The sequence below is a fragment of the Oncorhynchus gorbuscha genome, linkage group LG15 (genome assembly GCF_021184085.1).
Source record: "Oncorhynchus gorbuscha isolate QuinsamMale2020 ecotype Even-year linkage group LG15, OgorEven_v1.0, whole genome shotgun sequence".
Lineage (NCBI taxonomy): Eukaryota > Metazoa > Chordata > Actinopteri > Salmoniformes > Salmonidae > Oncorhynchus > Oncorhynchus gorbuscha.
Genome location: NC_060187.1, coordinates 66,596,198 through 66,622,921, shown reverse-complemented (window position 1 = coordinate 66,622,921; position 26,724 = coordinate 66,596,198). Strand labels below are relative to the sequence as shown.

The 26,724-nt window shown below is 42.7% G+C and overlaps 2 protein-coding genes and 1 long non-coding RNA gene across 7 annotated transcripts; 1 reads left to right on the top strand and 2 right to left on the bottom strand.

The window, feature by feature from the left end:
* LOC123997808 lies at positions 1 to 3,458 on the bottom strand. 2 transcript variants are annotated; one of them, XR_006832183.1, is made up of 3 exons: positions 3,268 to 3,458; positions 948 to 1,082; positions 1 to 61 (listed from the first exon to the last, which is right to left on the bottom strand). It is a non-coding gene; the product is annotated as an uncharacterized LOC123997808 (long non-coding RNA). The 2 variants fall into 2 exon arrangements; XR_006832184.1 differs by having other exon boundaries at positions 3,309 to 3,458.
* On the top strand, positions 2,366 to 25,091 carry LOC123997806 (tropomyosin alpha-4 chain-like). Of its 2 annotated transcripts, none has more exons than XM_046302373.1 (8): positions 2,366 to 3,142; positions 8,239 to 8,372; positions 8,881 to 8,998; positions 9,159 to 9,229; positions 10,643 to 10,718; positions 17,104 to 17,166; positions 17,282 to 17,351; positions 23,596 to 25,091. In XM_046302373.1, the coding sequence occupies exons 1-8, from the start codon at positions 3,017 to 3,019 to the stop codon at positions 23,676 to 23,678; spliced, it is 741 nt and encodes a 246-aa protein (XP_046158329.1). In that variant the 5' UTR covers positions 2,366 to 3,016; the 3' UTR covers positions 23,679 to 25,091. The 2 variants fall into 2 exon arrangements, with proteins under 2 accessions (XP_046158329.1, XP_046158327.1); XM_046302371.1 differs by lacking the exon at positions 10,643 to 10,718 and adding an exon at positions 9,892 to 9,967 and having other exon boundaries at positions 2,367 to 3,142.
* LOC123997807 (phosphomevalonate kinase-like) lies at positions 25,078 to 26,540 on the bottom strand. Of its 3 annotated transcripts, XM_046302375.1 has the most exons (5): positions 26,381 to 26,540; positions 26,181 to 26,244; positions 25,916 to 25,952; positions 25,426 to 25,555; positions 25,078 to 25,342 (listed from the first exon to the last, which is right to left on the bottom strand). In XM_046302375.1, the coding sequence occupies exons 1-5, from the start codon at positions 26,467 to 26,469 to the stop codon at positions 25,333 to 25,335; spliced, it is 330 nt and encodes a 109-aa protein (XP_046158331.1). In that variant the 5' UTR covers positions 26,470 to 26,540; the 3' UTR covers positions 25,078 to 25,332. The 3 variants fall into 3 exon arrangements, with proteins under 3 accessions (XP_046158331.1, XP_046158332.1, XP_046158330.1); XM_046302376.1 differs by having other exon boundaries at positions 25,078 to 25,555; positions 25,800 to 25,952; XM_046302374.1 differs by having other exon boundaries at positions 25,078 to 25,555.
* Positions 26,541 to 26,724: the final 184 nt, after the last annotated feature.

Here is a 26,724-nt window from a genome sequence, read left to right as displayed (position 1 = left end):
TGGGGACAGCAAGGAGTCATCATGTCAGGTAGTCCTGGGGCATGGTTCTAGGGCTCAGGTCCTCCGAGAGAGAGAAAGAAAGAGAGAAGGAGAGAATTAGAGAACGCACACTTAGATTTACACAGGACACCGAATAGGACAGGAGAAGTACTCCAGATAAACAAACTGACCCTAGCCCCCCGACACATAAACTACTGCAGCATAAATACTGGAGGCTGAGACAGGAGGGGTCAGGAGACACTGTGGCCCCATCCGAGGACACCCCCGGACAGGGCCAAACAGGAAGGATATAACCCCACCCACTTTGCCAAAGCACAGCCCCCACACCACTAGAGAACTCATCCAGTATCCAATTATCATTTGATTATTTAATTGATTTAAATAATTATTTATTCAAAATAAAATGCAACTCCACTCGTGCTGGGTCAGCCGACCTGTGCATAGCACCAATGAGTGATTTTATTGCAGGTGCCGAAGATGGATTTGGCGCGTGCGAACTTGGTAAAAAACAATAGATCATTTTTATTCAGACCTTTTTTGGATGCACATACTGTGCGTCTCCTCAGACCGGGTACTGGTTCAGCCAAAGACTGGCTATTATGTGTAACCATGGGGACCTCTAGTGGTTAGACAAGCCATTCTCAAGTCCACATACAACTTGACATATGCACTTGTCAATGAAAATCACCCATGGACCATGGTGCACATTTCTGGATACATGGGGCAAAAAGAGTAGTAATAAGCAAATTAAGCCATCTCACAACTATTGAATACCATGGAATGAATCTTTGCATACACTAAAACCATCACGTACAACATTTATACCCTGCAAGATGTGTCACCTGAGCATGGGCTAAAAGCAGGCGTCTCAAGCCAACACATTTCACAATTAGCCAGAGCATTACACGGCAGTATACATCTTCTTTATGCTAAATAAAACCACTCACTGCTCTCCAGTACAAATAATGGCCTGGCCAGCTGGTATATGCAGCTTGGACAGATGGCCCTGTGAGCTGAGGGCAGCCATCCAAGAGTGCCTGGAAGAGATGGGCATGACAAAGCACTGCAGACAGGACCTAGACCTATAGTGACAAAAGTAATACATTAAAAATAAAGCTATAGCTTCAGATTAACCGTATTGCTACCCACTGGCCACACTAGTTGAATCAACGTTGTTTTCACGTAATTTCAAATACATTACGTTCAACCAACGTGGAATAGATCACGTTAAATTGACGTATGTGCCCAGTGTGGGGGTTGCAGCCTGGTCTCATAGGCTACACGTAGCATACTAAAGGTATATCCAAGGTACTCAAATTAGTATGATAATTCACAATTAGCCAGAGCATTACACGACAACTTTACATAAGACAGATAGTTGCTTAGGGAAAAAACTAAATGAAGGTGGTTGCGAGATCAAATCTCATCACAGACAACTTTATAATTTTAGCTAATTAGACACTTTTCAACTACTTACTACTTTTGAGCTACTTTGCAACTACTTAGCATGTTAGCGAACTCTTCCCCTAACCTTAACCCTTTTAGCTAATCCTTCCCCTAACCCTAACCTTTACCCTTTAACCTAACCTGTAATTCGGAACATATCATGCGAAATGGGTGATGGGCATCCATAAATTAATACATACCATATACGAAACTTAACATTTCATCCACCCTAGTCATAGACTGTTCTCCCTGCTACCGCACGGCAAGTGATACCGGAGCGCCAAGTCTAGGTTCAAGCGGCTTCTAAACAGCTTCTATACCCCCAAGCCATAAGACTCTGAACATCTAATCAAAAAGGCTACCCAGACTATTTGCATTGCCCCCCCCCCCCCTTTTACACCTCTGCTACTCTCTGTTGTTTTCATCTATGCATAGACACTTTAATAACTCTACCTACATGTACATATTACCTCAACTAACCGGTGCCCCCGCACATTGACTCTGTACTGGTACCCCCTGTATATAGTCTCGCTGTTGTTATTTTACTGCTGCTCTTGAATTACTTGTTACTTTTATTTCTTGATCTTATCCATATTTTTTAAAACTGCATTGTTACTTAGGGGCTCGTAAGTAAGCATTTCACTGTAAGGTTGTATTCGGCGCATGTGACTAATAACATTTGATTTGATTTCATACTAAATTGCATGTCTCAGATTTACGTACATAATAATACGAAATATTCTGAGACTAGGTTGAGCTACTAGCTAGCTCTAAATATGACAATTTATTGGTTTACTGTTTCATTGTCTTTGCGTTGGAAAACTTTATTGCATTATCATTTGGTTAAAATCAAAATTATGCGGTGGCGGGAATATATAAGGCGTCAGTTCCCCTTTGACAGGGCGGAGTAGACCGGAAGCGTGCTGTCTGCTGAAATAAGGAAGAGAACGAGGCAACTGAGCAGTGGAGGGAGAGAGAGAACCGTCTTCTTTGCACAGCTTTTCTCCAAATTCTTAGGAATTTCAGTATTCATTTTCAATAGACAACTGGAACCACCGTCCATACATTTAGCTTAAAAGGAAAGTCCTACTTGTATTCACCTTGTTGGAACTGCCTTTCGAACCTATAGCATTTATTTTAGCCGCTTTGTAGCCGCTAGCTAGCTAATGACACTGTCTGTCCATATCGACACATCGAGGTGAACACTTTGGTTTACAGTTTTTAGGCTAGTCTAATTGATTAATTCGGTATAGTTATCAATCAAACTGCGTGAGTTACGTTTTTATGCACATTACATTTGTCTGCCGGTAAGAATTAATTTAGACTAAGCTGACAAGTGTTGAGTAACGTTAGATTGAAAGAAACAAAGCTCTGTTCTAATTTCCAGTTTGGACTCGTTGGCGGGGCGTTGGTTTGTCTGTTCGTGAAAACATCGCATCGGGAACGACGTTTGCCAGCTTGCTACTAATCCAACTGGAACGACTAACGTTAGCATCCTGCACGAGCTAGTTAATAGAAACGCGTTTTCAATCGTTGCAAGTTAGCTAGCAAACCAAATCAACGTCAGAAAATGGCCAATAGCATCGAGGCAGTGAAGCGAAAAATTAAAGTTTTGCAGCAACAGGCGGATGAAGCCGAGGAAAGAGCTGAGACTTTGCAAAGACAGGTTGAAGAGGAGAAGCGGTCAAGGGAACAGGTAACGTTGACATAACCTTCCGGCGTCTGCCAACGTTAGGCCTTGAATAATCCAGTTGCTAGGTACAGGTTTTAGCTAGGTAGCTAGATGCATTGATTTGTGATGCTATGGCAACTTTACAGTACCGTTTGAACTGAACCCCCTAGGCAGTTGGCTGGATAGCTACCTTTAGCACCTATTTTTGTCGGGTTTCTTCAGCTGGCTCAGTCCAATAGCTTCATTTGAGGTGAAAGAAATGTGACAAATTCCTGCTAAATCAGCTAGCTGGAATTGGGCGTCTTCTTAGAGAGTAGACTCATCGTGGATATAACCAGTTTTAGCATGGCCTTTGTGTCATTTTTAAAGTAGTCAACGGGGTGGGGTTTCCTATGGGTTGGGAGAAATCGGCTCATGATCAGCCCATTGTATTCAAATTGGGTTTTATGGCTTGTAAATGGATTTAAGCTATAACAGCCATCTAGAGGCCACAATAAATGAATGAGACAATATTTGGTTCAGGACTCCAGCACTACAGGTGGCGGTAAACCTCCACTATTAGCTTTCTATTTCTTTTTAAAGACAAGAATAAAAGTGACAGTGGATTTGGTTTCAATAGATGCATAACTGACTTGCCTTAAAGTTTTTTTAAGAAGTAATTCTTATTTACAATTTTGTTCGTAAACTAGGGTTGCAACCTTTTACACTACCAATTAAGGGACGAAAGGTGGAGTGCCAGTGCACGGTGCTACGGCGGTGTGGGAATGGTGTTGTGTGAATGAATATAGTGTATGTTCTTATTCAATTGGAAAGGCAAAAATAAATTATATTCAATGTAGTCTATAGATCTACTAAAACTGAACTTTTGTGACTAAACCTCAAAATAAATTATCAAAGAAATCACAATTTGGACCTTTACAGCAAGAAATACCATTTCAAATGCAAAAGAGGGGCATGAGTCACTCACCAAGTCTGCATTTTTTCATGGATATTTTTGGATACTCTTGGCTGATTAAAGCTGTCTTTTTGCATAGACAGAGAAGTCCTTACATGACAAGTCACAGTTCACAGATATTTGAAGTTCATTTTTGATCAGGTCTGTGCAGCATCTGTTTCTTGAGTCTGACCATTTAATGGTCATCACAGAGAAAGTCTGCTCTACAAAGGCATTTGAGCCTGGCACACTGAGGACAAATGTGTATTTCCTCCCAGCTAGCACAAAACTCTTCATAGTTGATCCATACTGACTGTCTGTCATTTTGAGGGCAACCACCACGCTCCAGGTCGGTGAAGGAGAGTTCCTCATAGAAGCAGATCGGTTTCAGTTTCACCATTACTTATCCTGGTGAGAAATCAAACCACTTGTCAATGTATGTAATGACAGTGTCATAGAACTTCACAAAGTCCTTTTGCTGCTTGGACCTTGGTGCTGAGATTTGTTTGTCCCATCAGCTGCTTGGTCTGGTATTCAAAAAAGCTGTCCTGTTTCTGCTGAATCATCTTCATTTTGGACTTCCTCAAGTTGACATTGGCATTGTCTTCTGCGTAGGCTGTGATGTCTAATATCCAGTTCATGCTTTTAAATAAATATAATTTCCAACCCATTTTAGAAAAGTATGGTCCCCTTGGTAGGCTTGATGTAAGCCATTTGCAGTTTCATCACTGTCTTCATAAAAGTCAAGTAACTTGCACTGCACTCCATCAGATTCTCACGCACACTGGAAACATTTTTCTATTTCTCTTGTTTGAGGCATCACTGAGAAATACACTGGCTCACATTTGGTTGGGGACAGATCATAAAAAATATCCCGCACAGTCTTTGGTCCTAAAACATTCATTGTAATAATCTCAGCTTTTGTTCTTCCCAAGTGCATTTTCGAAAAACATTTGAGTCATGAAACAAAACACCGTTAAGCTTAACAAGACCGCCGGTACTGTTGTAGCTGAGTCTGTGTTTAACCGTATGGTACACATGCAAGGCTTCTCTTGCTGAGATTTTTTTTGTCTTTTTCCGCATTAGACGCCACAAAGAATGCACCGATATTGCTAGCACCTTTAGCAAGTGTGGCCGCCTTGTGCATTTCTGTGGATGCATGCTGAGTTAGGTCATTCTCCCCCTCCATGGCCAATTGAGAATTCCCTGACGTCATAAAGTACAGAAAGCTTTCGAGTCACCACTGACGGGCTTCACCCACTTTTTTTTTTTTTTTTTTGCTTCCCGTTTGTTGTAGTGGCAATTTTCTTTATTGCAGGGTTATCCATATTTCCTTGATATGCCAAACTGACTGAACAACATAAATTACTTAGCAGGGTTTGGCGTGTTTACGCTATACTGTGATTGGATGAATAGAATATACGGGACAAAGCAATTTAGCCCAATATAAGGGACATCCCGGCTAATACGGGATAGTTGGCAACTCTTAAAACAACCAACCCGTCTATGGTGCAGCCCTGCTGTCGCAGATGCAGTATGGCACAGAGACAAAGATGGGTCCTTGATCCATCTCTATGGATGTCCTGCATTTCCAATTGTCTTAAGAATAATTGTTCCCAAAGGTCTTAGTTTTTCATTGAATGGATGTTTTACTTGTGCAATGCTATTTCCAAGATGAATGTTGGTCAAATGCTTTAATAGTTTGTATTTCAGTTGTCCCTGTATTTCCCTGTTCACTGGAATTTCAAACGTTTGCCTCCTAGGCTTGGCCCTCAACTTGCCAAATTCCTCCTCTCTAAGCTCACTAGTAGCTAGTGATGTAAGCGCCTGGGTTGCCACACAGTGCAACATGTATTGCGGTTTTATGGCGCATTACTTTGGCCCAGGCCCCAGTTGTAATTCTATGGTTAATTTGGTCACACGCAGATGATACAAGCATGTCTGTTTTCTCCTTTCATCCCATGATAAAACTCCTACAAGACACGCATGCTTTCACTATGTGCTCTGTGGCTTTTTCAAGGAGGTACACAAGTGTTACTGTTATTTGGAGCAAAACAAATGCAACACAGTAACTGATTGGATATAAACGGCTATTCAAGAGCAATTGACTGAAATAAATGGCCTTAACAGTGGAGTCATTTTTCAATGAGAGCGTCTCTTGGTCTACAGTTATACTCTAGCACAGAGGCCCGCGTTGAAAGCGGGTGAGACAGAGCGTGAGGCTCCTGTGGAGTCATTCTATTATGGTGCACAGGAAGTGTGGTTGCCAACTGATTGTGGTGGGGCTTTTTTTTGCCACTGCTGTCAGAGGAAATGACAACTGATGACTAAAAAAAGATGTTGGTTATGAGTCGCGTGTGTGTCTTACCTAGAGGAAGACAACCTGACAATGAATGTTTGGCCCTTCTCCCACAGAATAAATCATCAGGCCTAGTCTGGAGGAGTTGTTGTATCATTCCACCTGTCTGACTCAGCCTTCTGGAAGTCAACAGTATTCAGAAATGCTACTATTCTACATGCGCTACTCTGAAGACTCGGATCATGTTGCATCTTGGTCAATAGGTGTACAAACACTAAACACCACCAAGATAACTAGACTCCTCATTCTCAAGTCTAGAGCTGAAATGTCTCTGCGCTACAGCGTTCTCCATAGAGGAATTTGAAGGTGCATACGCATGCTCCTCACTTCCAATAATCTAGGAACCATGGCTGCAAAATACCACCTCCAGAATGTGCTTGGTCAGACCGGAAGAAGCTAACTAATAGTACTCTTGTCTTTGGTGACAGAAAGCTATTTCAGGGTGTGAGGGGGGTGCCAATTTGCATATCTCTATGGTGCTGGCCTACGTTGGCGAGAGGCCCATTTCTCGTGAAGGCTGTCAAACACTTGCATGCCAGTGCCATGGCAACCGGTTTGACTGTGCTCCGAAGTCATTCTTTCATGCATCCACAGCAGGTTGCCTGTGGTTGTTGTGTGTGTAGTAGGGGTAGTTTAGTAGGGGTAGTTAAGGGTTGCCGTATACATCTACATCTAAAAGGTGCTGTGCTTTCATTGCTTAATGCTCGCTCCCCTTCTGTTTTCAGTTTGGTGCTCTGTCTCAATATTGCAGCGTTATATTTACATGGTGTTCATCTGACAGATGGTCTTACCCAAGGCCATAGAGGAGAGCTTGTGGTTTCAACCTAAATGGTTCTGATACTCTTTGCAGACATTATTCCATGGCCGTCATGCTAGCGTCTCCTGGTCAGTATTTGTAAACATAGTGGCAGCAGCATCATGGTGCCCAGCTCTATAGTCAGTCAAACGCTTTACCCATTTATGATTTGTCTCATCCAGATTTACTAGATGGTACATGCATGCAACTTAACATGGATATACTACAAGTAAGACAGTCCTAATCTTCAATGTGCTTCACAGTATATACTGAGCTGTGTCAGTGTTGGCCTCCTTCTGGTCCATCTTCTGATCTGGCCATCTGGTTGTGGCTATCTAAGGCTTAGTAAGCCTTCTATCCTTTTCTCACTGCTCTTTGTCTTCCGCTTGCTATTTCTCTGACACTGCAGTATTCCTCTGTTCCAAGGCATGGAGAGTGAGAACAGCCAGGCTACTCTACAAGGCACTAAAACATTTATTCACTCCAAGTGCTTTAACCTTTCCCTCATCCGTCTCAGTGCATTTTCTCTCTCGTTTTTCCATACCTGACCCACCCAGGGTAGGCAGCACAGTCATCTAGGCTGGTGTGCCTAATTAGTGCCATTCATGGCCATGGAGACCACTGGCATGTCTAACCCATACACCAGCACATCAGTCAGAGATTTGCTGTGTGCGTTTAGTGTATCCAACTCTTATGGCGATGAAATGTGACTGGTTGGTGTCCATTACAAAGACTGCGAGCACACACTTTCCCAGCTCTGTTCCAGTTCTGTCGAGAGGTGTATCCTTTAACAGGCCTGTGTGTGTCTGAGTATAACTGCCGGTTGTTATGTCATAGTAACTCTCACACTACCAGTGTTATGTGATTGTAGGCCACATCTGTAATCCTTCTCTATCAAAGGCTGAGGTGGTGTGAAATATGTCCTTATTTAAAGGTACCGGTATGTCATGTGTTGTCTGTTTGGAAGAGGTGTCTCAAATGGCATTTGTGAGCTCATGGTGTACAATAATAACCTCTCTGTCCACATCCAGGCTGAGGCTGAGGTGGCCTCTCTGAACAGGCGTATCCAGCTGGTTGAGGAGGAGTTGGACAGGGCCCAGGAGAGACTGGCCACCGCTCTGCAGAAACTGGAGGAGGCAGAGAAAGCTGCAGATGAGAGCGAGAGGTGTGTGTGTGTGTGTTTTGAAGGGGTGGAGGTGGGGCGGTGTTCTCAGTCTTCACCGGGTCACGCCACTTCCTGTTGTGGGACAAGGTCATTGATGGGTGTGAGCTGGAATTAGCCTATTTGAGGGTGTACCCTGTGGATAAGTGTGTGTGTGTGTGTGTGTGTGTGTGTGTGTGTGTGTGTGTGTGTGTGTGTGTGTGTGTGTGTGTGTGTGTGTATATATGTGTATGTATATGCTAGCATATATCTCACATACAAAGATGTCAGGGGGCAGTGTGTATCAGTGCCCCTCCGATCTGGCCTGCATTATAGGGTCCTGACACCACATATCAGCAGAAGAGAGCTGTGGAGGTAGTTTGCCACCAGACTATACAGAGAGATGTGCTCACCGGTTTTTCTCCTTCAGTATTTCCTGTGCCGAAAGCTAAGGCCTGCAGTACACTGTAATATGGTAATTAAGGCCAAAACACTTTTTTGACACTCATTCCTTGCCCTCTCTCTACCTTAGGGGTATGAAGGTGATTGAGAATAGGGCTTCCAAGGATGAGGAGAAGATGGAGATGCAGGAGATCCAGCTGAAGGAGGCCAAGCACATCGCTGAGGAGGCCGACCGCAAGTATGAGGAGGTGAGCTGATCAGAGCCCCCAACAAACACACGGTCACACATGTAGAACAAGGCTCTGGTGTGGCTTCTGAAGAAGTCTTGGACTGTGCATCACCACTTTTGTTCTCTCATTCTCTTGCTCTTATCAAATGTTTCACTTCCTTTGCTCTCTACCCCTACAGGTGGCTCGTAAGCTGGTGATCATTGAGGGTGATCTGGAGCGTACAGAGGAGAGGGCGGAGCTGGCCGAGGGGTGAGTCGCTTTCTCACATACTTAATCAATCTCCCTGTACCTCTCCGCTACAGTCTTACACTGCATCTGCTTAAGCTGGTAGCAGAACACATAAAAACACACACCGGTTCCATCACTTTTACACTGCAGAAGTAAGTTTAAAGCTACAATGTGTTTCAGCCACACCTTTTGCATGGCGTTACTTAACTGGCCTCAACACGGCTTTGCCTGACTGCACGATGCATTCACTCTCGTCACAGTAGGAACTGCACACCCACTTGTGTCACTTTAAAAAAAAAAACTTTTACATGTTTTGAAGATTTGTTACTAAATGTTAAACTGGAGGTGTCTTTACTATGCAACCAAACGATACTGTTACTTTTGCAATTACCTGTAATATAGCTGTAATAGCAAATATATATTCAAATGTCTGCTAGCACTAACTTGGACTAGCACGCTATCATTAGTGTAAAAATAGGAATGCCGCAACAGTACCATGACAATATCCAATCTGTTCTCCCCCTCTCCCCGTATGTATGTGCCTGTTGTATGTGTCCTGGGTTTACCATACCGACATGTCGGTTACCATTTTCTTTTTCCCCTCTATCTTGTCTTTCTCGGTCATTCTCTTTTGTCTGCATGCGCTTCCGTGTCATGTGACCCTCCCTCCCACTCACTAACAGCAATGCCCGGAGGTTGGAGGAGCAGCTGAGGGGTTTCGACCAGTCACTGAAGAGCCTGCAGGCCTCTGAGGACAAGGTACCACCCCCTTTCACCCTGTTCTTACCAACGACAGGACACAATGGTGCCTTATGGGGACCCTCAACGGGTCTGACTGGGGTCTTCATTATAGGCATCCATAAACAACCCTCTGAACCTGGTTTATGTGGACCAGGATTGCACACAGGGATTTGCAGTCCTCCTACCCTCGCTAACATAAAGTCCTACGTTTATCTGGCTGCACGACTAACTGCTGTAATTGTATAGCTGCTGCCTCCGCGATCCTTTCCCCTTCTCGTGTGTGCTCCTTTTCACTTCTCCTCCTCTCTCAAACGCTCTGCATACCATCCGCATGAATTGACCCGACCTACAGGCGCTCCATAATCCAAGTTTAGTAAGAGTATTTGACCACAAACAAGTCTGTTTTGTATTGTTGAGATATGATTCAGTTTGTAGCAGAATGGCTGTGGTCTGGGTCCCATTCCGAGGTTAAAGTCCATGCCTTTCTCTCCTTGTTTTTCTTTGTAAATCTCTGTCTGTTGTCTCTACCCCCACCCTCTAATTCCCCTGTTCATTGTTACATGTCTTTTCCTTGCCCCTCACCTTATCCATTGACCTTTGTCCTCATTTCCCTCACTCCCTCTTCCTCATCCCCCCTATTCCCAAACCCTGCCAAAACCCCAAATGAACTGCAAAAAAAACTAAATACTGCAGCAAATGTGCCGAGTTGGAGGAGGAGCTGAAAAATGTCAGCAATAACTTAAAGTCCCTGGAAGCCCAAGCTGAGAAGGTAGGAGGGAGGGAGGGGAAACCCTGCATGCTTTTTGAACTGAATGTAACTGCACCCAGGCCAGTCCTGGAGACAACTACAGGTCCATTGACCACCTAAAACACTCCAAAGCCTTATTGATCTGAAATGAGTTGCTGGTGAATTTCTTTAACTACAATATGATTACCATAACCCTGGATGTTGTGCATAACCTGAATTTGAAGTGTTTGGTGTCCTTTTAAGAAGGTATAAACTTAATATTCTGTAACGTTTTAAAAAGCATGTGTACTGGTATATGCTACATAATGCTTGACTTTAGTCCAAAATGTCATGTGTAATCAACTTACTTAATTTATCAAAGTAGAGGCAGACCTGTTTGCCTTGTAACGGTGTCTGGGTTTGCGTCCCGCCCACAGCCTCAAAGTCAGTTTAGTTTCAGACATCCCCCAGAACTTGGTTTGGTTCCTGCTCATGTAACCACGATCTGTAACATAAGCTGATCTCTGTTTGGATGAACTGACCAATCAAACTGCCAGCATCACAAATTCCCAGGCAACAATGAAGTTAGACATGAGATTGTCTGGAATGTAGAGTGACAAGCACTCTAATGGCTCTAGAAGGCTTGCCAACCCTGAGGAAATTCCAGCCCCATGTTTCAGACACACAGATGTTCTCTCCTGTTGCCATTTAAAAGGTGGAACGAGGAAGTACATAGAAGCAGGCATCAACCAGCTCACCAGGGACTCTTTCCTCCATCCTGAAAACTCTCCTCTCTCATCTGAAGAGGCCCAGGACTGGTTCTAACTAGAGGTCGACCGATTCTGATTTTTCAATACCGATGCCGACTATTGGAGGACCAAAAAAGCCGATACCGTTAATCGGCCGATATAAAATAAAAAAAATATGTATATATATTTGTGATAATGACAATTACAACAATACTGAATGAACACTTATTTTAACTTAATATAATACATCAATAAAATCAATTTAGCCTCAAGTAGATAATGAAACATGGGGCGGCAGGGTAGCCTAGTGGTTAGAGTGTTGGACTAGTAACAAAGGTTGCAAGTTCAAACCCCCGAGCTGACAAGGTACAAATCTGTCGTTCTGCCCCTGAACAGGCAGTTAACCCACTGTTCCTAGGCCGTCATTGAAAATAAGAATTTGTTCTTAACTGACTTGCCTGGTTAAAAAAATAAAAACATGATCAATTTGGTTAAAATAATGCAAAAACAAAAGTGTTGGAGAAGAAAGTAAAAGTGCAATATGTGCTATGTAAAAGCTAACGTTTCAGTTCCTTGCTCAGAGCATGAGAACATATGAAAGCTGGTGGTTCCTTTTAACATGAGGCTTCAATATTCCCAGGTAAGAAGTTTTAGGTTGTAGTTATTATAGGACTATTTCCCTCTGGAATGGAATTATCTCTTGTCCTATACAGACGTGGAAGCTGATAGTCAGGTTTTTCTATCCATAATCCAGACTACAATAAATGGCTTCCTAAAGAAAATCAAATCCAAACCTGGCCAAAAGAGCACTCTTCCTTGGCTAAATGGAGAAATCTGGAAATTGATGAAAGAACGAGATTATGCTCTAAAAATAGCCCTAAAATCTAAATTGGAGCATGACAGACGTATGTTTACCATGTTGAGAAATAAGGTGATAAAAGAAATCAGACAGGCCAAGGCAAACGTTTTTATTAACATAATTGGTGAAGCAAAGGGAAATTCTAAATTGATATGGGAGAATCTAAAAAGGTTAACAGGGAAAGACCATAGTAACACTGCAAAAAGACTAGAAATCATGGTGAATAACAATCTAACAATCTAACACAGGATGCAGTTGAAATAGCAACAGCCTTCAATTCCTACTTTATTGACTCTGTCAGGTTACTGACACAGAACCCCTCCACTGATTTCTTGGGCTCAGTGCTAGTGAATGACACTCAACCTAAGGCAGGTTTCTGAGTCAAAGGTGAACAAGGTGATTAGCTCACTAAAGAACTCTAAAGCCAAAGATGTGTTTGGGATGGACTCTACCTTTATTAAAAACTACAGAGTCACTCATTGGCCCCATTACTAAGGTCACCAACACGTAGTCCTGTAGCTCAGTTGGTAGAGCATGGCGCTTGTAACGCCAGGGTAGTGGGTTCGATCCCCGGGACCACCCATACGTAGAATGTATGCACACATGACTGTAAGTCGCTTTGGATAAAAGCGTCTGCTAAATGGCATTTATTATTATTATCTATTGGTCTCGGTGTGTTTCCAAGGGTATGGAAGTCGGCCATAATAACGGCCATCTTTAAATCAGGCGACCCTGCTGACGTGAGTAACTACAGGCCCATTAGTATACTACCTGTGGTGTCAAAGGTTGTTGAAAAGTGTGTAACAGAACAACTGATTGCCCACCTCAACAACAGCCCCTTCACATTACACTCCATGCAGTTTGGCTTCAGAGCGAAACACTCCACAGAAACTGCCAACTGCTTTCTTCTGGAAAATGTGAAGTCCAAGATGGACAAAGGGGGTGCTGTTGGGGCTGTGTTTCTGGACCTAAGGAAGGCTTTTGATACTGTTAACCATGAGATTCTCATCACAAAATTGTCCAAGTTCAACTTTTCCCCTGATGCCTTGAGATGGATGAAATCATACCTTGAAGGCAGAACTCAGTGTGTCAGAGTGAGCAATGAGCTGTCGCCCACTCATAGCTATGATGTGGGCGTGGCCCAAGGGTCAATACTGGGGCCCCTCCTGTTCAGCCTGTACATTAATGATCTGCCTTCTGTCTGTACTGGGTCTGAAGTTCAAATGTATGCAGATGATACAGTGATATATGTGCATGCAAAGAGCAAACAACAAGCTGCACAAGAACTCACTACTGTAATGGTCCAGGTTACAAAGTGGCTCAGTGACTCGTGTTTGCATCTCAATGTGAAAAAACTGTTTGCATGTTCTTCACAAAGAGGGCAACAGATGCTACTGAGCCAGATGTCTATGTGTCAGGGGAGAGGCTCCAGGTGGTATCTGATTTTTAAGTACCTTGGCATCATACTTGATTCCAACCTCTCTTTTAAAAAGCATGTGAAAAAGGTAATTCAAATAACCAAATTCAACCTAGTTAATTTCCGATTTATACAAAATTGTTTGACTACAGAGGTAGCAAAACTGTACTTCAATTCTATGATACTCCCCCACTTAACATACTGCTTGACTAGTTGGGCCCAAGCTTGCTGTACAACATTAAAACCTATTCAGTCTGTCTACAAACAGGCTCTCAAAGTGCTTGATAGGAAGCCCAATAGCCATCATTGTCACATCCTTAGAAAGCATGAGCTCTTGAGTTGGGAAAATCTTGTGCAATACACCGACGCATGTCTTGTATTCAAGATCCTTAATGGCCTGGCTCCCCCTCCACTCAATATTTTTGTTAAACAGAAAACCCAGACATATGGCAGCAGATCCACAAGGTCTGCCATGAGAGGTGACTGTATAGTTCCCCTAAGGAAAAGCACCTTTAGTAAATCTGCATTCTCTGTGAGAGCTTCCCATGTCTGGAATACACTGCCATCAGACACACAACTGCACCACATATCACACTTTCACAAAATGCTTGAAGACCTGTCTAAAGGTCAATCAGATTTGTGAACTTGTCCCTAGCTGTGTGTTGCCGCTTTCCATGTTGTCTGTCTGTAGCTTGTGAGGTGTGGAAACACTTTGTTGCTTTTATGAATTTTGTTTTGCTGCTTTTTGTTCTATGTTGCTCTGTCTGTCTGTATGCCATGTCTTGCTTGTTCTATGGTGCTATTGTCTATATTGTAATTGTTTTTAATAACCTGCCCAGGGACTGCGGTTGAAAATTAGCCGGCTGGCTAAAACCAGCACTTTTACTGAAACGTTGATTAATGTGCACTGTCCCTGTAAAAATAAACTAAACTAAACTCTATACCATTTGTATTTCATTAACCTTTGACTATTGGATGTTCTTCTCGGCATTTTAGTGTTGCCAGTGTAACAGTATAGCTTCCGTTCCTCTCCTCGCTCCTTCCTGGGCTTGAACCAGCAACACAACGACAACAGCCACCACATCAAAGCAGCGTTACCCATGCAGAGCAAGGGAAACAACCACCCCAAGGCTCAGAGCGAGTGAAGTTAGTGCGTGCTAATAGCGTTTCAAACTAGCCAGCCATTTCACTTCGGTCACACCAGCCTCATCTCGGGAGTTGATAGGTTTGAAGTCATAAACGGCGCAATGCTTGACGCACAACGAAGAGCTGCTGGCAAAACGCACGAAAGTGCTGTTTGAATGAATGTTTACGTGCCTACTTCCGCCTACCACCACTCAGTCAGATACTTGTATGCTCAGTCGGATTATATGCAACACATGATATGCTAGATAATATCTCATCAACTATGTGTAGTTACCTAGTGATTATGATTAATTGTTTTTTATAAGAAGTTTAGCTAGCAACTTAGCTTTGCTTACTGCATTTGCGTAACAGGCAGTCTCCAAGTGGAGTGCAACGAGAGGCACGTCGTTATTGCATTGGAATAGTTAAGGTTGCAAGATTGGATCCCCCCGAGCTGACACGGTGAATCTGTTTTTCTGCCCCTAACGAGGCAGTTAACCCACTGTTCATAGGCCGTCATTGAAAATAAGAATGTGTTCTTAACTGACTTGACTAGTTAAATAAAGGTGTAAAAAAAAAAAAATGCCGCCCAAAAATACAGATTTCCGATTGTTATGAAAAACTTAATCTGCCCTAATTAATCGGTCGACCTCTAGTTCTAACTAAGGTGTTTCAGGGCAGGGGGGGGAGTCTGCATGGTGGTTGTCTGCTGTGGCGTAATCCTTAAACACTTCTAGATTAGAGGCCACACCCTGACTTTGCAGCTGCAAGAATGCATACCCCCTCCCGTAAATCCCCCCCCCCCAGGGTGATGATACTGTACTGCACGAGGCCTTTTCAGCAAACTCCCATTGCCAAACGAGTGTCCGCCAATGTCATCTGACGAGAGAAGCCGGTTTTGTTTTCATTCTTCTCCCACCCAAACTCTAGCTACATTGAAGCTGCACTGAAGCTGCACTAATGGACCGTTTTTCACTCAACTTCCCAGGCATGTTGAGTCACACTCAGTCTACAAACCTCTCCCTCATTCTCTCAAAAGCTTGATGAGCCCATGCCTTCCCACTGCACTGTTGCAGCTCAGTCCGCATAAAGGTGGTAGTGAAGATATTTATAACTAACCCAAGATAGTTCATCTGTGTCGTTTTACAGTGGGAGCAAATTAAGCATAGTGTGTAGAACGAGCAAGGAGGTAGGCCGAGCACGAGCTAGCAAGTTCCTATTGGTGCGTTGAAGCATATTTCCAATAGGGAACGCCTTCGCTGAAGTGCGTGTGTGCACAAACTCAATTCGACCTTGCACTCCTAAACAATGCAATTTAAAAAAAAAACTTTGGCAAAGTATCAGTCTGAAACTTAGTGCACTGTCTTTAACAGATTCTAGATTTGGGGACTGAAATGTCAGCCCAGCTTCACCTAGTTCCATCCTCACTACCCGTGACTGGACTTCCTCTCGACACCATATTTTGTGATGAGAACATTCTAAACGGATAGCCCCGTGACATGTCTGGGTTACCCCTTCTGTCTGGAGTTTCGATCAAACTCGCACAGCAGCCACATTTTAAAAGCTTTTGACCAGACTGCGTACTCAAGAGATGAGGAATAATAAGTATCAGTTTCTCCTAATTGTAGGCCAACTCACTTACCAGGGGGTTTCTTTGCAGGTCAGTATCTTTCTCATTAGTCGCAGATGTCCCCCCCCCCCCCCCCACCCTCTTAAAAATAAATATATATATATTTTGCATAGCACACATCTGATAGAGGCTTCCAAATAGCTCAGTGGTCAAAGGCACTGCATCTCAGTGCTAGAGGCGTCACTACAGACCCTGGTTCGATTCCAGGCTGTATCACAACCATCCGTGATTCCCATAGGGCGGTGCACAATTGGCCCGGCGTCGTTAGGTTTTTGGCCAGGGTAGGCTGTAATTGTAAATAAGAAATTGTTCTTAACTGACTTGCCTTGTTAAATAAAGAGGTGGAAAGATGTTAGGGAGAGAAAGTTAAATGGAGTGCTGTTGTAAGTCCTAGTTAAGCCTACCGGCTACCTCTGATAGCTGAAAACACATTAGAATTATTGTTTTAAGCTTTGTCATTTTCTTGTCGCTCTGGCTCCACTAATGTGCATTGTTGATTCGACTCTTTCTACTACATCACACACGAATCCTGGCTGTTCTATGTGAATGCTCTGTTGTGCTGTCCTGAATAAGCCTGAGGACTCTCTAGTGTTCCCAACGTGTGATTCTCTGATTGGCTTTTCTTCCTCCCCTTTTGTCCCCTATAGTACTCCCAGAAAGAGGACAAGTACGAGGAGGAGATCAAGATCCTGACCGACAAACTCAAAGAGGTGAGATTCCCTGGAAACGTCTATCATGAAGCTCTGAATGGATGACTGATGCTGTGATATGTGCCTGTATTGCTGTGGTGGGGGGGTTTAATGAACTTGTGTTACTTTCCCACAGGCTGAAACCCGTGCTGAGTTTGCTGAGAGATCAGTGGCCAAACTGGAAAAGACCATTGATGACCTTGAAGGTAGGACTCTCACTCGCCATATTGTTGCAGTTCACAGTACAGTTATAAGGTGTTATAAACTGTACTCTCCTGCTTGTGCCCTCTGGCTTTGTCTTGCTCTCCATCCCCCCCTTGGTGTAAATCTCTCTTCATCCCTTTCTCCTCTCCCCCTCTGTGCATCCACAGATGAGCTCTATGCACAGAAATTGAAGTACAAAGCCATTAGTGAGGAGTTGGACCATGCCCTCAATGACATGACCTCCATGTAAATACTCATTTAGATGCCTGTTGTAGTGTGGGTTGAACTGGAGTGTGCTATCGTGTGTTAATAACAGTATGATTCAGTAACCGTATGCAGACTGTCATAAGAGGATGGATCAAGTTTAGTTGCTAGGGAACTATTGTAGTGGAATGTGCTCTGGTAGCCTTTGGCTGTTTGTGCTGGAAAATGTATTTCAGGCATAGCCTACCATGTACACACACTTCCATGCACACATTCCATTTTATTCTGACTAGGGATCGGCACATTGTAGATACAAGCATACGATAGCTACAAGTAAATCTGAAGTGGTAGAACGTTTCCTCAGACCTTGAGCTTTCCCCTTCACCCACTTCTGCAATGTAACGGATGTGAGCTGTCACCTTGGCAATGGCACAACACAAGGCACGAACACTGATACTTTATGTAGATATGGCTCACATGCTGTCACATGCCTACTTATCCACATGTAAATGTGGACACAAGTTATCTTTTTATGGATTTCAATGCCTTTGACTAGTCTAGCTCAGGGATTCCATTTGAAACTATTGGGTTGCAGCTCGTGTATGTTGGGCGATTTCTTTCAGTCTAATTATATTACGAGTTTGAGTATCCCGGGGTTCTACTGTAATACACTTGAAGGGCAATTCCACCACCTTTTAACATCCATCTCCAGCACCAAACCGGTGTCTACATGTTTCTATGAATAACTTAAATGTGCTGCCTTCACATGTTGACACTGTTATTGTGCTGGAGATTATAAAAACCAGGCTGAAAAGTGGTGGCATTGCCCTTTAACTCCGGTCACGCTTGGTGTGTTTTGGATTTGCATGGATTACAGGTTTGCTGTGAGTTTACACCCCATGACGACAACCATGGTGTGTCAGTATTATTTTGAAGTGTTAAATTGCCATTGCTCCGTCTCTATTTCAGATAAATTGGACTCGTTAGATTTCTGGAAAACCCGATACACCCTGAATTCAGTCTGCCTGAACTGCCACAACGGTTGCATGCTCTCTCCCTCTTTTCCCCCCTTTACTTTCTAGATAGAAAGAACCATACCCTCCTCCTAGTCACCTGTGCCTGTCTCTCCCTTTCTCTCTCTCATCTCCCTTTGCCATTGGCCCAGTAGCGGTCAACACGCTGGCTGAGTTTCTGTGTTACTGCCTTATTTTCCACCTGTCCTTTCCTATCTGTACTACACTGCTCGCTCTGACACTCATGTTCACACTCTGTATTTGTGACTGTCTCTCTGTACCTAATGAAGAGGGGGGAAAAGAATGCCATGGCATTAGTCTCTGTTCACTGCTTTTTGGCTGTCCACACTGTCTGGGCTTCATTGGTTTCACTCCACTATGCTTTTTGGCATGGTTTTGCATCACCAGAGGTGGGTCAGTATCTGATGCAACCCCCCTCCCCCTGAAAATGAGTAAGGGGAGGTATTCTGAGCAAGAATTGTATCACAAGCATTAATGTGGGCGCAGTAAGTACTTGAAATCGTTATGAATGAATGTTTGGCTAGAGACACACACATCAAAGAAGATTTAGTCTTGCAGACCAGGTTTGTGTAATCTTAGATTACAGGTGTGGAACAGACCCTTACCTTTCTCTCACATGTTCACCCTTCTGAGTCATGTCTGCTAAAGTGACCCAAAAGAGGAAAGCTCAAAACAGATTTGCAGGTGAATTATTATTGAAACTGTGCAAATATTGTATTTTTAATGTGACCTGGCATCAGGAACGTTACTACACGTTTATTTGTAGATAAATTGACTCATCCTTGTTACTAAAGCAGAAAAGCCTGTAATAGTGACTAGCTCAGTCAGCGTTGGTATTCCAAACCGTGTCAGTACGCACAGCGTGGTCATTGTACAGCTAATGCTACAGTAAGTAGTTAGACAAGATGCCTAAAATGGACTATTCAATGACATCAAAATGACATGCCTGTGGTTACACAAAATGAGTCGCATGAGCCGTGACTTGTCATAATGCAAGCTATTAACTTGGTAATTGTTGACTTAAGTCTACAGAATTCATTACACACCCATAACTAAATACACAGCCTTTATTACAACCTTATGTTTGCTATCTTGACACCATAGCATAATTATAGCCAAAAAAGTCAATCTTCAGTGGTGCCATTTTGTATAAAGGTACTGGTGAGATTTTTAAAAAATAAAGACCAATGAATTAATTGTTTTAAAAGTTATTCTTAACATCTGCAGTTTGAACAATTAGTCACCCCACTACTGTTTTGGTGAAGGGATGAGGCTGGGCCTCCCGAGTGGCGCAGTGGTCTAAGGCACTCCATCGCAGTGCTAGCTGTGCCACTAGAGATCCTGGTTAGTCCACAGGCTGTCGCAACGACCGGGAGATCCATGGGGCGGCGCACAATTGGCCCAGCGTCGTCCGGGTTAGGGGAGGGTTTGGTCTGCAGGGATATCTTTGTCCCATCGCGCTCTAACGACTCCTGTGGTGGGCTGGGCGCATGCACGCTGACGAGGTTGCCAGGTGTACGGTGTTTCCTCCGACACATTGGTGCAGCTGGCTTCCGGGTAAGCGGGAATTGTCAAGGGGCCCGAGTCCCATCGCTGCAACTCCTGTACGGACAAGACTAACTACCAATTTGGATACCATGAAAATGGGTCATAATAAAATAAAGGGTGAGGCTGGTGAAAAGTAACCACTTTCAGAATCATATTAGAGAGCGATGGATGTCAGGACTCTTCCTGGACTAGCTCAAACTGCGCGTGTTTCAATGAGATGCCATCTTAACCGACTTAATTTAACTTCTATTGAATCTTCATAGAAATTAATTTTTTCACGTGATTGATAGCTTTGTCCATTTTTTTTATATACCTTTTTGGTAGGCTAGATGAGAAGAGAACAAGTTGTCATATGCAACTGTGGCCTGGCCAAGATGACGCAAAGCAGTTCGACACACAACACATGGAATAAACAAACATACAGTAGAAAAAGCCTATATATAGTATGTGCAAATGAGGTAGGGCAATAAATAGGCCATGGTGGTTGAAGGAATTAAACACTGGAATGGTAGATGTGCAGAAGATGACTGTGCATGCATGTACCAGTCAAAAGCTAAGGCACACCACCTCATTCCAGGGTTTCTTTATTTTGACTATTTTCTACGTTGTAGGATAATAGAAGACATCAGATCTATGAAATATCACATGGAATCATGTAGTAACCAAAAAAGTGTTAAACAAATCAAGATATATTTGAGATTATTGCCTTGACAGCTTTGCACACTCTTGGCATTCTCTCAACCAGCTTCAACTGGAATGATTTTCCAACAGTCTTGAAGGAGTTCCCACATGCTGAGCACTTGTTGGCTGCTTTTGCTTCACTCTGCGGTCCAACTCATCCCAAACCATCTCAATTGGGTTGGGAGATTGTGGAGGCCAGGTCATCTGATGCAGCACTTCAAGCACTAACCTTGAATTATCTTCATCAGATGACACTCATAGGACTTCATGTTACACAATACATGCATGTTTGATAAAGTTCATATTTATATAAAAGAAATCTGAGTTTACATTGGCGTGTTAGATTCACTAGTTCCAAAAACATCAAGTGATTTTTGCATAGCCACATCATTCAACAGAAATAGTCATCATAAATGTAGATGATAATACAAGTTATACACATGGAATTATAGATATACCCCTCCTTAATGCAACCGCTGTGTCAGACTTCAAGAACTTTACTGAAAAAGAAAGACATGCAATAATCTGAGACGGTGCTCAAAAGTAAAAACACCACAGCTGCAAAGATGGCGTCAACATAAACAAGAAATTACATGATAAATATTCCCTGATCTACATCGGAAAGCACTCCAGGAATCCCAGGTCCACAAATGTTTGTTGTTCAAAAATGTCTTATGTCCAAGTGCGTTTTGGTATACATATCCAAATGCTAATTCTGGTCAGCGTTATATCGGACAAAAAGTTATATTACCGGTCGAAGAAACATTTCAAACTAAGTACAGAATCAATCATTAGGATGTTTTTAACATATAGCTTCAATAAAGTTCCAACCGGAGTATTCTTGTCTTCGTGGGCAATGGAACAAAAGTGACTACCATGAGGAAAAAGTGGGATCACATAATGGCTGCTTGATGGACAGCTGATATATTCTGCTCTCATTCACTCCCACAACAACATAGAAGCCTTATTATAATTTCTATCGATGGTTGACATCTAGTGGATCCCCTAGGCAGTGCAACATCCATATCTCAAGGGGATTTCATTGGGGACTCTGGTGAATACATACAAGCTCCGATTTCTGACTTCCTGTTTTGATTTCAACTCAGGATTTTGCCTGCCAATATGAGTTCTGTTCTACTCAGACATCATTCAAACAGTTTTAGAAACTTCAGTGTGTTCTATCCAATACTAATAATATGCAATTATTAGCAACTATGACTGAGGAGCAGGCCGTTTGATATGGGCACCTTTCATCCAAGCTACTCAATACTCCCACTGCAGCCATAAGTTAAAGTAATGATGGACTGTCATTTCTCTTTGCTTATTTGAGCTGTTCTTGCCATAATATGGACTAGGTATTTTACAAAATAGGGCTCTCTTCTATATACCACCCCTACCTTGTCACAACAGAACTGATCGGCTCAAACGCATTAAGGAAAGAAATTCCACAAATTAACTTTTTAACAAGCTAACCGTTTAATTGAAACTCATTCCAGGTGACTACCTCATGAAGCTGGTTGAGAGAATGCCAGGAGTGTGCAAAGGGTGGCTACTTTGAAGAATCTCAAATAATATACATTTTGATTTAACACTTTGGTTACTACATGATTCCATATGTGTTATTTCGTAGTTTTGATGTCTCAACTATTGTACAATATAGAAAAATAAAGAAACCCTTGAATGAGTAGATGTGTCGATGTTTGACTGGTAGTATGTAGTCATTGTTTCCATCTAGTGCACCATGACTGTGCTACTGCTAGTTATAAATCTAAACAAGGTGGCTACAGAAATTTAAGCAGAAGCTGGCTGAGTGAATGCATTGCTAGCTGACTTTGCTAGTATGCTTTTGAATATTTTTCATGTTCACGCCAGCGACGATAATGGGTCTCCCTCCAGTTTAGGCAACGTTGGTTAGTAAATTACCGATCTAAAGTTGTGATGAATATCAAATAAAGCTACATGTTGAGAAACCTAGAGATAATAGCCATACCAGCATATCAATCAATATGCTGTTAAGTAGTCCTATAGGATGGTGTTCTTCGGCTTGCAAGCCTCCCCCTTTTTCCTCCATAACGATGGTCATTATGGCCAAACAGTTATGTTGTCTGATGAAACAAACATTTCTCCAAAAAGTACAATCTTCATCCCCATGTGCAGTTACAAACCGTAGTCTTGCTTTTTTTATGGCAGGTTTGGAGCAGTGGCTTCTTTGCTGAGCGGCCTTTCAGGTTATCGATATAGGACTCATTTTACTGTGGATATAGATACTTTTGTACCGGTTTCCTCCAGCATCTTCACAAGGTCCTTTGCTGTTCTGGGATTGATTTGCACTTTTCGCACCAAAGTACGTTCATCTCTAGGAGACAGAACGCGTCTCCTTCCTGAGCGGTATGACGACTGGGTGGTCCCATGGTGTTTACTTGCATACTATTGTTTGTACAGATGAACGTGGCACCTTGAGGTGCTATACCGTCTTGTGGAGTTGCAGAAATAGATGTCCTACATCTTCTGTCAGCTACAGCTGAACTCATTCCTTTTTTATCCTTGACAGTTATGTATGTGACTTGTTTTCAAAGTAGTCATGTACTGATTTGACGCTATCAGGAGGTTTTGTCATGTGGATTGACATGGTTTATCCCTTGGCGTTGCTCCACTATGGTGTAGTAGACCTCTTACAAAACTCAAACACCAATTTAACATCAATGTCTTGCCTCCTACGTCCTCATCTCACCACCAGGAGGATCCTTCGCTTACCTTCATTCTTTGTTTTAATTTACAGATGCGCTAGCCAACGCCAAGGAGGAGAATGTCAACATTCACGCCACCCTGGACAAGACCCTGGAGGATCTTAACAGCTTCTGAGCGGCTACTGGACCTGCGGCATGGCCCCTCCACCACCACCTCTTACTGCTCTACCCCCTCACCTCTGGCCCTGTCTCTGTCTGTGCTGGCTGACTGTTTAGCAGGGGGGTGGGAGGGATTGTTAATTGTTTTTGGTCACGGTAGCACTTTCTTCAGTCCACACCTAGCCAAACGTTTCTCCCCAGTAGACCAAATGGCTGACCGCCTCTCCCACATTCCACCCCAGTATCTGCGGATGCTCTCCTGGTGAGCATCTTTTTTTTGTAGCCTCTTCATAGCATTCTTTTTAGTCTTAAAAGGGCAACATTTACTCAAGCACCCACATCTTAAGTGTTTCACAGGTTTCTAATATTCACATTCCAGCTTAGGTGTGGGATTTGTGTTTTTGAGGCCATTCCTATGATCTTTCTTTGGATGTTAGTTGTAAGCGTTTAAATACATTGAGGCGCTTCTCTCCTGTTCTGATAAGAACCCTTAAGGGGTTATTTGGTGTCCACTGGGGCACATATGAAGGTGGCGAGGGTAATAACTCTTACCTAATTATGTCTCCCTTTTGGAATGGGACCACCATTCAATAACTCTCCCTCTGTTATCCCCATCTGAACCACTTGCCCTACCAACGTATCGCCTCAAACTCTTGTCCCCCTCTAACCACTCACCTTCTGCTGGAACATCCTTACACAAGCACTGCATTTCTACTGTGCCAATGCCCAGAGGGTCCACAACTGCTACCTTTTGTCAAGGATTTTGTGTTAATTTACAATTATGGGCTGGGGGATTAACATGTTTTCTTATAAGGGAGAAGTATTTTGTTTAGTTGCATGACATGTTTTTGTTTTTATCTGGAGTCATTTTCCAAAAAGGGCCATTGTCACAAGTTACTGTAAACTGTTTTTGTTTTCCCCTTCCAGTTTACTACTACCCCCCCCCCCCCCAAGATCAGGAAATTGAATTGTGAATGAGTCGTGGGTCATTGAAGAGATATAAATATCTTATAGCTTCAGACAGAATTGGATGCAGATATTCTAGCCAATTGCAGCCTTAGTCCTCTAGGCTAAATGTTATTTTTTTCCAATAAGATGATGTAGGGGAGGGGTGTGATCAGCCAATCACTACGCATTCCACTGCCAAAATGGAAGCATAGGGGCCAATGAATAGGGAGAAGGGACACAAGGGTATTATCTAGACTTCTTATCAGTATAGTCTAATAAACTATTTTTTTCTGAAAATTAAGTGAACTGCAAACCTTATAATTAATAAAGAAATAAAAAGTATTGCATCAAGTTTAACTGGAACTCTTCACTCAACACTATGGGTGTAAACATTGTTACCAGTAATGTTTTGATTGTAATCATGACACAAATGGACACACTTTAAAAAAATAAAGAACCATGATTTGTATTGACATTCCAATTTTTGTATTGTTTTTTTTTTTCAGTTTGATACCACTCCAATTTAGGTGCTGCTACTACCACCTCCAAGTCTACTTTAAAATGTTATGAACTAACACTAACCCTGCTATTAGAACATTGATCATGTCTGTGTCTAGTACATTTTAATTGTTGAATGGGTGTGCAATGCAGTATTGCACTAATTTTACCATGGGTAATCCAATCAAAATCTACTCCTTGGTCGAGCCCACATTCAGACTGCATCATCTATTCCTGCAGAGAGAGGGTGTGGTGTTGAAGTATTTTCTCCGAAAGTGAAGAACATATCACTAATATTATCAGTGTAGGTATTGCACCTGTTGTGAACTCCCAGCCCCTCTCCCTCCGTGTCTCTTCTGAGTCCTCCACCCGAACCCATCGAGACTGACCAGGATACTCCCTCCAGAACCACTGCAGATCTGACAGATGTCATGTGTCTCTCACAATCTGGGGCACAATAGAGATTAGAGAAGGTATATTGGTAGAGGACAATACATGATGCTTCAACTGCTTATCAGGTAGGGCCTTTTTTTAGTCATGTTCACCAACTCTGACTATGCAGATGGTCAGTTTCTAATAGCAATTAAGACCTGACTCAAAGACTTGCTCTTGACATAAATCATATATGGCGGGACTTGGCTTGTTTGTTTCTCCATAACAGTGGGTCAAATTGAGAATTTTGTTATCTTACCCAGATAGGCTGGTGGGCTGCCTTGATGGCCACACGACAGAATAACCCTGGGCCCTTCTCCCTCTGCTTCTCACACCACTGGATCATGTCAGCACGGTACTTCTCCTTGTACTCACCTGCTCCCAACAGCTCCTCAAAGTCCAATCCATGGTCCTGTGGGTAATATAAGGAGGCAGTAGTGGTAGTGTTCCTCCATTCACTCGTGTGTATTGTAGACCAGCTGGTCATGCAGGCTTTTGTTCCTGCCCAGCAATTAATGTCTGATCGATTAACCTCATCAAGGCAAGATTATCTGAATTAGGTGTTGTATTAGCTGGAACACAAGCCTGCACACCGAGGATCGGCCAGGATGATGTAGCACAACTGTACAGAAATATCAACCTGTGCGTATTGCTGTTTGAGAGGACCCGAGATACGCAAGATACAGCATACATCTGGACCTAGTCTGATAGAAATTATACATGTGATAGAAATGATACATGAACCACATTGTTAAACTAATATAACATTTGATAGAGTATACAATTCAGCGATAATAGCTTTGACAAATTGGTGAACAGTATGCCAACAGTCAATAGCACCTTTTGTGAATCAAATCCGTCACGTAATATTTTCCAGATTTGTGTTTCCCACTAAGTAAAAGGATGCGTTTGGGTTCCACTGTCGCCATCGAAAAAACGTTGCAGCAAACAATTTGTGTTTTATTTTTGATACAGAAGAGCTAGCCTCTTCGTTTACACATTAACCGTACCACATGCATTATGGTTGGTTGAGCTACAGTAATATACACATAACAAGCGCCATATAATTATAACATTTGCTTATGTGATCGAATTTCTTCGAGAAAAATACATATTTCAACATTTTTACAACATGTATGTATTTCTTTTAAGATATAGTCATTCTTATAATTCATTAACTTTAA